Below are 14,080 nucleotides of genomic sequence, written 5' to 3'. Positions count from 1 at the left end.
AGTCCTGTTCACCTAAAATTTGCCCTTGCATAGTAATCCATTCAGTTATGGAGACTTGCTGAAGAAACATAACTCAAGTGAAGTTTGTTGGGGGTGAGGGCCTGCAGGGGAGAGGTGGGGGAATTAAAGGAGAACAGGGTGTGAAAGTGATGTGTGTTTGGAGACTGATTGGTAAGAATGCAGATAAACCTGCCCCCAGAATGCTTTTGGCCTGAAAGCCTTTTCTTTTTGTATTTGTCAGAGAATATCATAGTAGAAATGAATCAGAAAGAAAGGGGATGTAAAGAGTTTTACTTGGCTGTTTATAAAAAAGAAGCAGCATTAACTTGTTCAGACAATGTTGATATCTGTTTCAAATTAATTAACTTTAAAATCTCCAGAGGAATTCCCCCGTTTGCTTTTGAGTGACGATCGCAATTTGAGACTCTTGCCTCCTTGCGTGTTTCTTTCATGTTGTTGAAATTGGATTCTTTTTGAGGCTATAATATCCAGTTAGTATGGCTCAGTCCACTCAACAAGCAGGCTGGCAATTTGATCAGGGAAATTTGAAAAGTTTAAACCCAAGAGCAGTTTGCTTGGTCTTGCTTTTTCTATGAGAGTAAAACTGTCTGCCTGATAGTTCTGTGTCTAGCTCAGAGGTGATATCTTTCTCCTGTGGGCTTGGGAACATACTCTCTCTTTTGCAGGTAGGCCCTTCTTTTCCTTTATTATTATTGTCTGCATAATTACAGCTTTTGCTACAGAGCAAACCCAGTTACCTTTTCATTAATTAATGTTCATGACATTAATTCAGTAACAGATTAATGTTTGATAATGTAGAGGAAGAGAGATCAGAACACATGTTAACAGACTAGATATTGGCTGGATGTACTTCTTTTAAAGCCCTCAACAGTCTGCTACTACTACTGAGATTCATTCCCTATTTCCCCTCTTAGATCCTGTTTCTCTTCTTCACACCTTTTCCTACCCACCCACGAAACCCCCACCACTCACTCATCTTAAAACTCAGGTTTAGGAGCATATGTTTAGCGTTCAGAACTCATGGCCCTCTACTGGAGAAAAGAAAACCTTTTTATACCTGTTTTACATAGTTGTTTTTTCCCTCTCCTTCTTTGTGGTTTCTGTTAATCACTAAGGTTTACACCCAGTGTGCCTGGTGGGCTGTGCCCAGGTTCAGAGTCATGCCACTCTGTGGGTGAAGCTTGAGGCAATAATGGAACCACTTCAGCAGCAGCAGCAGCAGCAGCAGCAGCAGCAGCAGCAGCAGCAACAGAAGCAGCCACACCTGGCTCCTCTGCAGATGGATGCCAGAGAGAAGCAGGGCCAGCAGATGAGAGAAGCCCAGTTCTTGTATGCCCAAAAGCTGGTCACACAGCCGACTCTCCTTTCCGCCACACCTGGGAGGCCTTCTGGCAGCACTCCCTTAGGTCCCTTAGCCAGAGTTCCACCCACCACAGCAGTGGCCCAAGTCTTTGAACGGGGCAACGTGAACTCAGAGCCTGAGGAAGAGGATGGAGGTTTGGAAGATGAGGATGGGGATGATGAAGTTTCGGAGGTGGCTGAGAAAGAAACCCAGGCTGCTTCAAAATATTTTCATGTGCAGAAAGTAGCTTGCCAAGATCCCAGAGTGGCACCCATGTCTAATCTACTTCCAGCACCAGGGCTGCCACCACATGGACAACAAGCTAAAGAAGACCATACCAAAGATGCTTCCAAGGCCCCACCTTCTGTCTCCACAGCAGGGCAGCCAAATTGGAATCTGGATGAGCAGCTCAAGCAGGTCAGTCTTTCTGGTATTGGAGGTCATTTGTTCTTAAAGGCTAAAGAGGGGTAATGGACTGACAGGGTCAGGGGCTGTGCCAGTCTGTGCCTTCTCATCCCACTTCAGTGACCGACAGCCTAGACATGAATAGACTTTGGATTTTTTTCTTATTTAATATTTTCTTCATTAAAGCAATGAAATGCATGTTACTCTTTTTTTTTTTTTTTTTTTTTTTTTTTTTTGTGATGGAGTCTCTGTCGCCCAGGCTGGAGTGCAGTGGCATGATCTCAGCTCCTTGCAACCTCTACCTTCCGGGTTTAAGTGATTCTCCTGCCTCAGTTTCCTGAGTAGCTGGGACTATAGTCGCATGCCACTACGCCTGGCTAATTTTTTGCATTTTTAGCAAAGATGGGGTTTCACTGTGTTAGCCAAGATGGTCTCGATCTCCTGACCTCATGATCTGCCCACCGCGGCCTCCCAAAGTTTTGGGATTATAGGCATGAGCCACTGCCCCTGGCCTGTATGTTACTCTTAATATAGGTTTTTCCAAGTTTGATGTGAAAGAATGTCAATACAATCTCGTTTTTTAAAGGAAAGATGAAGTTGCAATAGTGTTGTGAGGAATATCTAAAATGAGATGTGTGACTAATTACAGCTTTTCTAATAATAATGTTTTCTAATAGTAATGTAAAAGAACATTCTTGCCTAAAACAGTTTCTTAGCTCCAGGCTAACCCTCTTAAGGACAGTTGGTTGTTTTGGAGCTACACACAGGTGACAAGAAGCACTTGCGTTGCGTATATTTTCCAAAAGAGAGCCTTTGTAGACATGATTTCATTTCACTCTTACATCATCCCCTTGACAACAGGGAAGGGTAGACCTCAAAATTTCCTTTTTAGTCAAGGAAAGCTGAAGTGACTTCCAAATGGCTGAGGGAGCTTTTTAAAAAATACAGATTGCAGAGTCCTAATGAATTATCTTGGAGGGTGGAGCCTAGGGAATCTGTTCTCAACCAAGCCTTTGACTTGTGATTCCTCTTCTCTTTGTGACCCACAATATAGTTTTTCCTTGCCCAAAGGATGGGAGTGCTGATAAGTTGTTCCAGGTTAAGTGACTTGTTGGTGCTTAGGAAGGGAGTTCATGGGTACCCTGCAGAAGCACACACACTTCTTGTGATCCAGTGGTACTGTTTAGAAATCATTTGTGAAAAGCTGTGAGTTTTCACAGGGCAACTGAGAAGTCATGTAAGAAAGGTTCTTTGGAACCTGAAAAATCAAACATCTTGGATCAGGAGGTCTGTACTCAGTAGATCTGAGTTTTACAACAATAGTGTTTGCAGCCAGAAGTGGGGTTCAAATCCCATCACTTCCAAATGTTGCCCTTGTGATCTTTTAGTAGGGCTCTGAGTTGCTTTGAGCCTGTGTCTTCTCATCTGTGAAATAAAAAGGATGCCAGTGCCTCCCACGGATGTTGTAAGGATTAACCGAACTAGCACACGTGAAAGCCTGTCCAGTGCCAGGCACATGGTAGGTAATAGTGCCCGGGGAGCTATTTTATGTAAACAGTGCCACCGTCTCCTGCATCACACAAACATGCCTCTGAAGTGGGAGAGGTACTGAGATACACAGAGGTTTTCGCTGACATCACCCAGGGAGATAGTGGCAGAGCTAGGACTAGAATCAGAGAATCCCAACTTCCACGACAGCAGCACCCTGGCCGCCAGCCCAGACCCGCCTCCCACTGATTGCTTTGGTTTAGCAAAACATCTGTGAGTTGCCGGCTGCCCCCGCACTGCTGTGTGGTTGGCAGAGTTCCATACCGGCCGCTGAGTCAGCTCATAGCGGGATCCTGCCCTGACAGCGCTGGGAAAGTTCAGGCCCGAGGCCCGAGGCGGCTGGGCTGCCCCCGCCTTGGCAGCTGGCCAGCGTCTGTGTGTGTGCGGTCGTTCCTAGAAAGTGCAGCCGCATGCGAGGAACAAGTGGAGCTCCAGAGCCTGTCTTCAGGAAGTGTAGCAGGTGTTGAGGTCAAGCCATTAGAGGTTTAAAAAAAGACTCTTCAGAACTGGTGTGTGCATGTGCACATGTGTACACCGTGGCAGGGCACCCAGCACCAAGTTATCTAGATGGTGGCAGCCCTGTGACACTTAGCTCAGTATTCAGGGGGCTGGCTATTGGCATTTGAAACTCTTTGAATTCACTTTATGTTTCTGAGGCATATTCACTAATTATAGACTGCCTGGCAGAGCACCTGCCAAAATGTTTTATAAATACCAGAGTAGCTGAGGCATAATCCATTACCCGAAATTTACCTTCCCCCAGGATTTGGAGATCAAGAACTGAAATAGGGGGGCTTTGGGTAGCAATGACTTAAACCCTCAGATGTGCACCTCTTTTTCCTCTTTAATTTTTAACATTGATTTGGTCTGTGCTCTCCTTATCTATAAATCCTACTTTTAAAGGAGTAAATCATGTGCTGGGGGATTTTTAAACTTTTCTTTTCAGTTATATTTTGGAAGGACCAAAAATAATATTCTTGGGGAGAGCTTGTAGAAACTATTACAAATGATTAGACTGGCTTGTTTTGTTGTTCACAATCTTTTCTTTATGTAACTTAATGGAGTGCGAAAATAGAATATCCCTTGCTCCAGCAACAATTACAAAGACCTTTACAGTTGACGCAGATCTTTTTTTTTTCCCGAGACACAACGTGCTCTGTCGCCCAGGTTAGAGTGCAGTGGCATGATCTCCGCTCACTGCAACCTCCGCCTCCCAAGTTCAAGCGATTTTCATGCCTCAGCCTCCCTGGCAGCTGGGATTACAAGCACATGCTACCATTGCCTGGCTAACTTTTTTTTTGTATTTTTAGTAGAGACAGGGTTTCATTATGTTGGCCAGGCTGGTCTCGAACTGCTGACCTCAAGTGATCCGCCCGTCCTGGCCTCCTGAAGTGCTGGGATTACAGGCGTGAGCCACCGCACCCACCCTGACACAGATCTTACTGTTAATGTGATACAGCGTCCATCTTGTTCTTTTAAACAACAAACTTTTACAAAGGCTTCTTTGTGCCAGACCTGTGCTGTATGAAATAAGGCATGTTTCTCTCTCAGGGAGTTCAGGTCTAGCAGTGGCAGTGTGGGAACCTCAAGGGGGACTGGAACTTGGGTTACAATAATTTGATTCTGTCCTGAGTCTACTGGAGCCTAGCCACCCAGTCTGTGCTATGGCAGAGATATTTTAAAACGGTTTTGTTTCAAACATTCACATGCCAAAGTTTAAAAAGTTAATTTTGTCTACAGCATAGCATAGCTTGGCAAACCAACAGAGATACCCAAAAGTATTTTGCAAGATTTTGGGGTAAAGGAGGACAGGCATCTGCCAACTGAAAAGTGAAACTGGGAAAGCTTAAGGGTTCCAGAGATTATTCTTTGCATCTGAAATCCCTTACTTAGAACATGTAAAGTCAAAATTATTTCGTGCATTCTCTTTGAAGAAACTCTCAGAAAATATTTGCTTCTCAAGGTCTGGATTGTTAGGGTGTGGTATTATTCTCTGACACCACAGTGATGGGAAGATGGATAACACCATTGAGTCGAGTGTTCTAAAACCCATCAGATTCCTATGGGCAGAGTAAATAATTGTAAAACAAGAAAACAGACAAAGAACTGAGTGTTCGTTTTCTCAAAGGAGATCATATAGCCAACTGGCAGATGTTGCTGGCCTTTTGGGGGTGGTGTTCTCTCCCTCTGGTAGAGGGTGGTTCAGGCAGTACAGGCTGGGTCTGTCTTGAGCCCATTGGTAGAGCTGGGTTACTGATGTAAACCCCCTTCGATAGAATAGAAAGAAGAAAGATGGCTTGACAGACATGTGGGGCCAGGGTGCGTGTGTACGATTTTCTGCATACTTTGGCAGTCACTTTGGTTACTGCATGTGGCTGTGATCCAACCACAGGCTTAACATAAGTTCACAGCCAATTCAGTGCAAAGCACTGGGAGCCATTGCACAATAAATGTTGGCCTCCTCCTCTACCCTTCCCCTTCTAGCATGTTTTACAAGATTTTGTTTTGTGATTGCCTTCTAGAATGGAGGGTTTAATTTCAGAATATTTGCAATTAAAGAATTCCTAACGTCCTAAAGCTTGCTAATCACACATATTAACAAGGACAGGGTATTACCAATTTTGAACACCTCCTGGCTGCTTGGGGCACCCTCATCTCATGACAGCTGCCTGGGTTCTCTCTGAATTTGTTGGAGAAGCACCTCTGCAGTACAGGAGCAAAGGAAGCTCCATGGCAAATGGGAAGAATTGCCATGTTAGATGGGCACTGGGAGACAAAGGGAATGTGATTTGAGAAGAGGGAGTTTCGGTTTTTTTGTTTTTTTGTTTGTTTTTTTTTTCCCTATTCTTAACCATGAGCAAAATCAGTCTCATCTTACTGTGAGAGGCGACTTCCTACTGGGCATTTAGTGGAGACTGCTGTCCATTTCTTCTAATGTCATGACTGACTGACTGGTGTCCAGAAGCCATCCCTCTAAGTAAAGTGTGGTCTCTTGGGATAGGCCTACTTTTCTTGGTAGATACTGCATGACTATCATTAGCTGGGTGTGGTGGTGCACGCCTGTAGTCCCAACTACAGGAAGGTTGCAGTGAGCCGAGATCGCGCCACTTGCACTCCAGCCTGGGTGACAGAGTGAGATGGTGTAAAAAAAAAAAAATAGAAAAAGAAAAAAGAAGAGATACAGCATGACTATGGAACATTTGAGGCTTTTTTTAAAAACTGTGCAAACTATTGCCCAAAAAAGAAAATGTTCGTAGGCTTTCCTCATGTTCTTTGTAGAGCTACCTTGCATGCCCTTGCCTTCTACAGTCACAGTGGAATCCATCTAGTTGAGTGGTTCTCAATTAGAGGTGACCCCTGCCCCTTCCCAGGGGACATTTAGCAATGTCAGGAGACATTTTTGATTGCCATGACTGGAGCAGGGTGTAGTGTGCTATGGGCATCTAGTGGGTAGACCAGGGATGCTGCTAAACATCCTATAATGCACTGGACAGCCCCCCAACAACAAAGAGTTATCTGGTCCAAAATGACAGTAGTGCCAAGGTTGAGAAACCGTGCTCTAGATTGTTACCAGAAAGAGAACATAAGCTTCGCTATCATCAGACAGTGCCAGAGACTCTGTTCCTTTGTGTTTTGGTCTCAGTAACTGAGAGTTTGGCAACCTTGAATTTTCTTGACTTCTGCTTTCAATATCTGTGCCAAGCTCATGTCTTTCCTCTAGTCATCTAGGTGAACAGACTGTCACTTGGGAAAGGTTTGGGGCCTAGAACTTGAGATCACTTATTTGACTCTATCAGTGATTCTTTCAGCCCAGCACTCCCTGATATCATTGGTGATGTATAAGAGAGCTTGGTTGCCCTTCTAGACATTAACCCCAAAAAGTTAAGGTGTAAATACTTGGCAGACTTGTTACCTAGTAACAGATTTAATTATTAAATCAGCATTGGTTTTGGAGCCAGAGGATGTGCTCCAAAGACCCTACTTCCACCACCTGCTTGCTTTAGTACTTTGGACAAGTGTTCTAATCTGCCTGTCTGAACCCATGCATACATCTATTCCAGAGGATGATAATCCTCTCCCACTATCCTCAGGAAGTGATTTTAAGGATATTACAAAGGTAGAAGAAAAATATGAGTGTGAAAGAGCTTTGCAAGATGTGTACAACCATATAAAGGTTAGGGCGAATTTTCTTCAACACCTAAGTCCTTTTTGAAGCTACTATCGTCCCTCATATGGAGGGGATTGGTCCCACATATACCAAAATTCAAGCATACTCAAGTCCTACAGTCAGCTCTGTGGAACCCAGATATACTAAAAGTCAATCTTCCATATACGTGGGTTTCACATCCCGTAAATTTTGTCTTTGATCCAAGTTTGGTTGAAAATAGTTTACATATAAGTGGACCCAGGCAGTTCAAATCCATGTTGAAGGGTCAATCAAAATTTTTCAGTCTTTATGACCTTTGTAGGTAAGATGCTCCATAAATCCTACCCACAACTCTAAAACAACTGCTTTTCAGGTTTTCTAGAGCCATGACCACACTCTGGTGTTCTGAAGTTGTCTGAAACCTTTCAGGATTATGTGAGCTTAAACCATGGCACTTCTGAAGCTGTATCTTTCCATATTAGTATAGGGATATGTGTGTATTGTTCTTTAAGTAGAAGTAAGCTTTATGGATACTAAGTCCTTATAAATACACAATCACTGACTTGACTTGGGTCCTTATCCCTCTCACCAGAGGCTAATTTCTCTACGTGTCCCAGATCCCATCCCCTCCCAGGTTTCCAGGGACTTGCTCCATCAGTGAACCCTCCATTTCCTGACTCTTTGGGCTCATTCTCTTCCAGGCCTTTTCCACGTTTACGCATCTTCTCTCTCCCAGACTTAAAAACAAGCAAACAAATAACAAAAACCTTCTTTAATCTTAAATTTTACCTGAGTCAGTTGTTAACAAGGAAATGAGAGACTTTAAAAAATCCTCTTGATTGCACATTATTGCCAGCTTTTTTTCTGTTCCTAACTATCCCCCACTTCTTTGCAACAAAGCTTCTCAAAGGAATTGGTTTTACTCTTTATTTCCATTTGTCACCGCCTACTTACTCCTCAGCACACTCCAGTCTGATATCTGTTTCTTCCATGTCCCGGAAGTTCCATGTTGCTACGCCCAGCCTTCCCTGACCTCATTGATTTCTCAGCATTATTGAATACAGAGCACTCCCTCCTTGAACATTCTCTTCTTTTGCTTTCTATAATCCTTCCTTCTGCTTATGCTTATTTTCTTTCTTTTCCTTTTCTTTTTTCTTTCTTTTTTTTTTTTTTTTGGAGACGGAATCTCGCTCTGTCACCCAGGGTAGAGTGCAGCGGTGTGATCTTGGCTCATTGCAATCTCTGCCTCCCGGGTTCAAGCAATTTTCCTGCCTCAGCCTCTCCAGTAGCTGGGACTACAGGCGCGTGCCACCAGCCCGGCTAATTTTTTGTATTTTTAGTGGAGACGGGGTTTTAGTGTGTTAGCTAGGATGGTCTCCATCTCCTGACCTCGTGATCCGCCCACCTCGGCCTCCCAAAGTGCCGGGATTGCAGGCGTGAGCCACCGCGCTCGGCCAGCCTTTCTTTCTTCCTTTCTTCCTTTCTTCCTTCCTTCCTTTCTTCCTTTCTTCCTTTTTTAGACAGGGTCTCACTCTGTTATACAAGTTAAAGTGCAGTGGCACAAACACAGCTCACTGCAGCCTTAACCTCTTGAGCTCAAGTGATCCTCCTGCCTCAGCCTGCTGAGTAACTGGGACTACAGGCATACATCACTATTCCTGACTAATTTTATTTTTGTGAGATGGGGTCTCACCATGTTGCCCAGGCTGGTCTTGAACTCTTGGACTCAAGCAGTCCTCCCACTTTGGCCTCCCAGAGTGTGGGGATTACATGTGTGAGCCACTGCACTGACCTGTTTATTTTCCTTTATCTCTTCAACTATTTCTCTTCTGTCCAGCCTCTGAAATGCCAAGTTCCCGCAGGGTACTAAGCTTACTTCTCTGTATGTTCTCCCTTAGCAGTTTCACTCTCATGGCTTTAAATACTATCTATAAGCCAGTGTATATTGTTTGAGCCCACATTTCTAGTCTAAGGTATCCCCAACTCCCTGCTTGGCATTTCTGTTGAGACGTTTTACTGGCATCTCAAGTTTAATACCTGTGAGACTGAACTCTTGATTTCCAACCTACTCCCCTATAATTATTTCCTCCTTTATTTTCCTTCCCAGTAAACGGCATTTCTGTCCACTTATTCATATCAAAACCTTAGAGTTGACTGTCTTTCATACCTGCTGTTCTGTTACTCCTCATGTCCATCACCAAGTCTTAGCAGCAGTCTCATCTAAGTATCTAGAGTATTGCCACTCCTGCTTTCTGCATCATCACCTACCTGGCCCAGATTACCTACCTACCACTATAGCTCTCAACAGGTTTCTGTGCCCACCCCCTCCCCCATTCTAATCCATGCTCTACACAGCAGCTAGAGCCATCTTCTAAAAATCAAATCAGATTATGTCACTACGTTAATGCCCTCCAAGTATGATGTCAGTTGCTCTAATTATAAAATCCAAAATCTGCATGATCTGACCCTTGCCTACTGATCCAGCCTTATCTTTGACAATCTTCTGTTCTATCACTGTGCTCCAGCTACCCTGGCCTTTGCATATGCTGGTACTTCTGTCTAGAATACTCTTGTCTAGGCAAACTTACTCAGCCTTTGGGTCGCTCTTTTAACCATCACTTCCTCAAAGGCACTGTCTCCACTCTTCGTGTAGATCAGGTTCTCCTGTTATGTCCCTGTCATTGAACATTATACTTTTATATTTGTGCAGTTCGGTTCTTTTGTTTATTTCTTTGGTATCTCATTTCTACTCTAGATGGTAAGCTCCAAGAGGATAGGGATCATGTTTGTTTTGCTTATCATTGTACCCTGCCACCCAACAGTGATGGCAAATAGTAGACACTCAAATATTTGTTTCTTCCACTTTCTATGGTTTATTCTGTTCCTTTTTAAATGCAAAAGGCTCCATTTGTTTTGTTTTGTTTTGAGACAGGATCTCACTCTGTTGACCAGGCTGGAGTGCAGTGGCAAGATCACGGCTCACCTCAGCCTCAACCTCCTGGGCTCAGGTTGATTCTCCCACCTTGGCCTCCTAGGGATTACAGTCCCTCCTTGGGACTACAGGCACACACCACCACACTCAGCTAACTTTTGTTATTTTTTGTAGAGGGGGCGTTTCACCATGTTGCCCAGGCTGGTCTTGAACTCCTAGGCTCCAGCAATTCACCCTCCTTGGTCTCCCAAAGTGCTGGGTTTACAGGCATGAGTCACTGTGCCCGGCCTTCCATTGTGTTTGTTTAAAATAGATTTTATTTTTTGAGATCAGTTTTAGGTTCACAGCAAAATCGAGCAGAATGTGCAGAGATTTCCCATATCCCTCCTCCCACAACCGCACAACCTCCTGTCAAAATCCTGCGCCAGAGTAGTGTGTTTGTTATAACTGATGAACCTACATTGACACATCATTATCACCCAGAATCCATAGTTTAGTGTTCACTCTTGATACTGTATACTCTATGGAATTTTTATTTTTTATTTTTTGTTTTTATTTTTATTTTTTTGAGATGGAGTTTCGCTCTTGTTGCCCAGGCTAGAGTGCAATGGTGCAATCTCGGCTCACTGCAACCTATGCCTCCCGGGTTCAAGTGATTCTCCTGCCTCAGCCTTCCAAGTAGCTGGGATTATAGGCATGTGCCACCATACCCGGCTAATTTTGTATTTTTAGTAGAGACGGGGTTTCTCCATATTGGTCAGGCTGGTCTCGAACTCCCGACCTCAGGTGATCCACCCATCTCGGCCTTTCAAAGTGCTGAGATTAACAGGCGTGAGCCACCGTGCCTGGCCTATTCTATGGATTTTGACAAATGTGTAATGACATGTATCCGCCATTATAGTATCACACAGAGTAGTTTCACTGTCCTAGAAATTCTCTGCACTTCACCTATTCATCTTTCCCTCCTCCTTAACCCCTGGCAGCCCCTGATTCTTTTCCTGTCTATGGTTTTGCCTCTTTCAGAATGTTATATGGTGGGCTCATTAATGTAGCCTTTTTAGATTGGCTTTCTTCACTTAGTAATGTGCATTTAAGCTTCCTCCTTAGTTTTTTATGACTTGATAGCTTATTTCTTTTTGTGCTGAATAATATTTCATTTTCTGGACATACTGCAGTTTATCCATTCACCTACTGAAGAGCTTCTTGGTTGCTTCAAAGTTTTGGCAATTATGAATAAAGCTATCATACATATCTGTATACAGGTTTTTGGGTAGATAAAAGTTTCAGTTCATCTGGGTAAATACCAAGGAGCGTGATTGCCAGATTGTGTGGTAAGAGTATTTTTAGCTTTCTAAGAAACTGCCCAACTGTGTCTCAAAGTGGCTGTACCATTTTGCATTCCCATCAGCAGTGAATGAGCTTCCGTTGCTCCACATCCTCACCAGCATTTGGTATTATTAGTGTTTTGGATTTTGGCCAGGTTCGTTTAACTGAAATTTTTATTTAGCTAATTATACATTCATATGGAGTTGAAAGAAAGCAATGTCATGTACACTTTGTCCAGTTTCCCTATGGTAACAGCATATACAGGTGTAGTATGCTGTCACGCCTGGATGTTGATGTTGATATCATCTACTGATCCTACTTAGATTTCTTCCTCAGTTTTATGTGTACTCATTTGTGTGTGATCTGTTTTTAAGCCATTTTAGTTGTAGGTTGAACACGTTTTTCAAAATTCTTGTTCCTTAATAAATGCATTCGAGGCTATAGAGTTTTCCCTGGATCTCACTTTTGCTGTACCCCACAAGTTCTGATGTGTAATGCTTTCATTGTTGGTTAGTACTAAACATTTTATAATTTCAGTTTTAATTGCTTCTTCAACTCGTGGGTTGTTAAAAATATTTTTTGGTTTCCAAATATGTGGGTTTTATCTCTTTTCCAGTATTATTTTATAGCTTAATTACATTGCAGTTAGAAAACGAGCGTGGTGTCAATTCTCTGAAATTTAAGATCTCCTTTTTGTTGGCCTTATGTGTGATTAGTTTCTATAAATGTTCCATGTGTACTTGGAGGGAATGTATATTAATCCATTTCATTATTAGGATTAGTGATACATTTGGATCTATTTCTGCCCTCTTTTTGTTTTTTAATATTTATTTATTTATTTATTATTTTTTGAGATGGAGTTCCGCTCTTGTTGCCCAGGCTGGAGTGCAATGGCACGATCTCGGCTCACTGCAACCTCCGCCTCCTGGGTTCAAGAGATTCTCCTGCCTCAGCTTCCTGAGTAGCTGGGATTACAGGCATGCGCCACCACGCCCAGCTAATTTTTTTTTGTTGTTGTTTATTTTTTTGAGACAGAGTCTCGCTCTGTTGCTTAGGCTAGAGTGCAGTGGCACATGATCTTGGCTCACTGCAAACTCCGCCTCCCAGATTCATGCCATTCTCCTGCCTCAGCCTCCCAAGTAGCTGGCACTGTCACAGGCGCCTGCCACAACACCAGGCTAATGTTTTGTATTTTTAGTAGAGAACGGGGTTTCTCCATGTTGGTCAGGCTGGTCTCTCCATGTTGGTCAGGCTGGTCTCGACCTCTCGACCTCAGGTGATCCACCTGTCTCGGCCTTCCAAAGTGCTGGGATTACAGGCATGAGCCGCCATGCCCAGCCCTGTTTTGTTTTTTTGAGATGGAACCTCTCTCTGTCACCCAGGCTGGAGTGCAGTGGCATGATTTCTGCTCACTGCAAACCTTTGCCTCCTGGGCTCAAGCAATCCTCCCGCCTCGGCCTCGCAAGTGCCTGGGATTACAAGCATGCACCACCACACCTGGCTAATTTTTACATTTTTAGTAGAGACGGGATTTCACCATGTTGGCCAGGCTGGTCTTGAACTCCTGACTTCAAGTGATCTACCTGCCTCAGCCTCCCAAAGTGCTAGGATTACAGGCATGAGCCACTGCGCCTGGCTGTGCCCTCTTATTTTGGATTTTCAATTTAATTATACTTTTTCTTTTCTTGTTTTCTCTTTTCCTGTCTTATATTGATTTGATCGAGTTTTCTTTATTTAGCCTTTGTCTCGTTTACTGGTGTAGAAGTTATACTTTCTGTTTTTATTCTTCTATTGATTACTTTTAGATTGTAATTTATATTCTTTTTACACTACAGGCATATCTCAGAGATATTGCAGGTTCAGTTCCAGACCACCACAATAAAGCAAATATTGCAATAAAATAAGTCACACATTTTTTTGTTTCCCATATAAAAATTATGTTTATACTGTAGTCTATTAAGTATACAGTAGCATTCATTATATCTAAAAAAAAAGTACATGCCTTAATTAAAATGTTTTATTGCTCTTGAATGTTCCCAGCACAAAGAAGTGATAGATGTTTGTGGTGATGGAGATACTAATTACCCTGATCTGATCACTATACATTGTATGTATGAAAACAACACTGTGTACCTCATTAATATATATAATTATTATTTGTCAATTAAAATTAAAGTAATACTGTATTACGAGATAAACAATAACAAGTATCTGAGCTTTCAGGGAGTTGTAATCTTTTTGTTGGTAGAAGGTCCTGCGTTGATGTTGATGGCTTCTGACTGATCTGGGTGCTGGTTACTGAAGGTTGGAGTGGCTGTGGCAGTTTCATAGAAGAAGACAACAGTGAAGTTTGCTGCAT

General features: G+C 43.1%; 1 protein-coding gene across 2 annotated transcripts in view; it reads left to right on the top strand.

Annotated features, from left to right (window-relative positions):
* The first annotated feature begins 1,135 nt into the window (after positions 1-1,135).
* Positions 1,136-14,080, top strand: part of ARID3B (AT rich interactive domain 3B (BRIGHT-like)) — a 56,612-nt gene continuing 43,667 nt past the window's right edge. For both annotated transcript variants that reach the window (XM_011968532.1, XM_011968531.1), the window contains exon 1: positions 1,136-1,780. In XM_011968532.1, coding sequence (XP_011823922.1) covers positions 1,214-1,780 — 567 coding nt within the window. In that variant the 5' untranslated portion in view covers positions 1,136-1,213. The remainder of the gene's footprint in view (positions 1,781-14,080) is intronic.

The sequence above is a fragment of the Mandrillus leucophaeus genome, unplaced genomic scaffold, assembly GCF_000951045.1.
Source record: "Mandrillus leucophaeus isolate KB7577 unplaced genomic scaffold, Mleu.le_1.0 Scaffold848, whole genome shotgun sequence".
NCBI lineage: Eukaryota > Metazoa > Chordata > Mammalia > Primates > Cercopithecidae > Mandrillus > Mandrillus leucophaeus.
The sequence above is the reverse complement of the archived record's forward strand: the minus strand, read 5'-3'. Positions and strand labels throughout refer to the sequence as shown.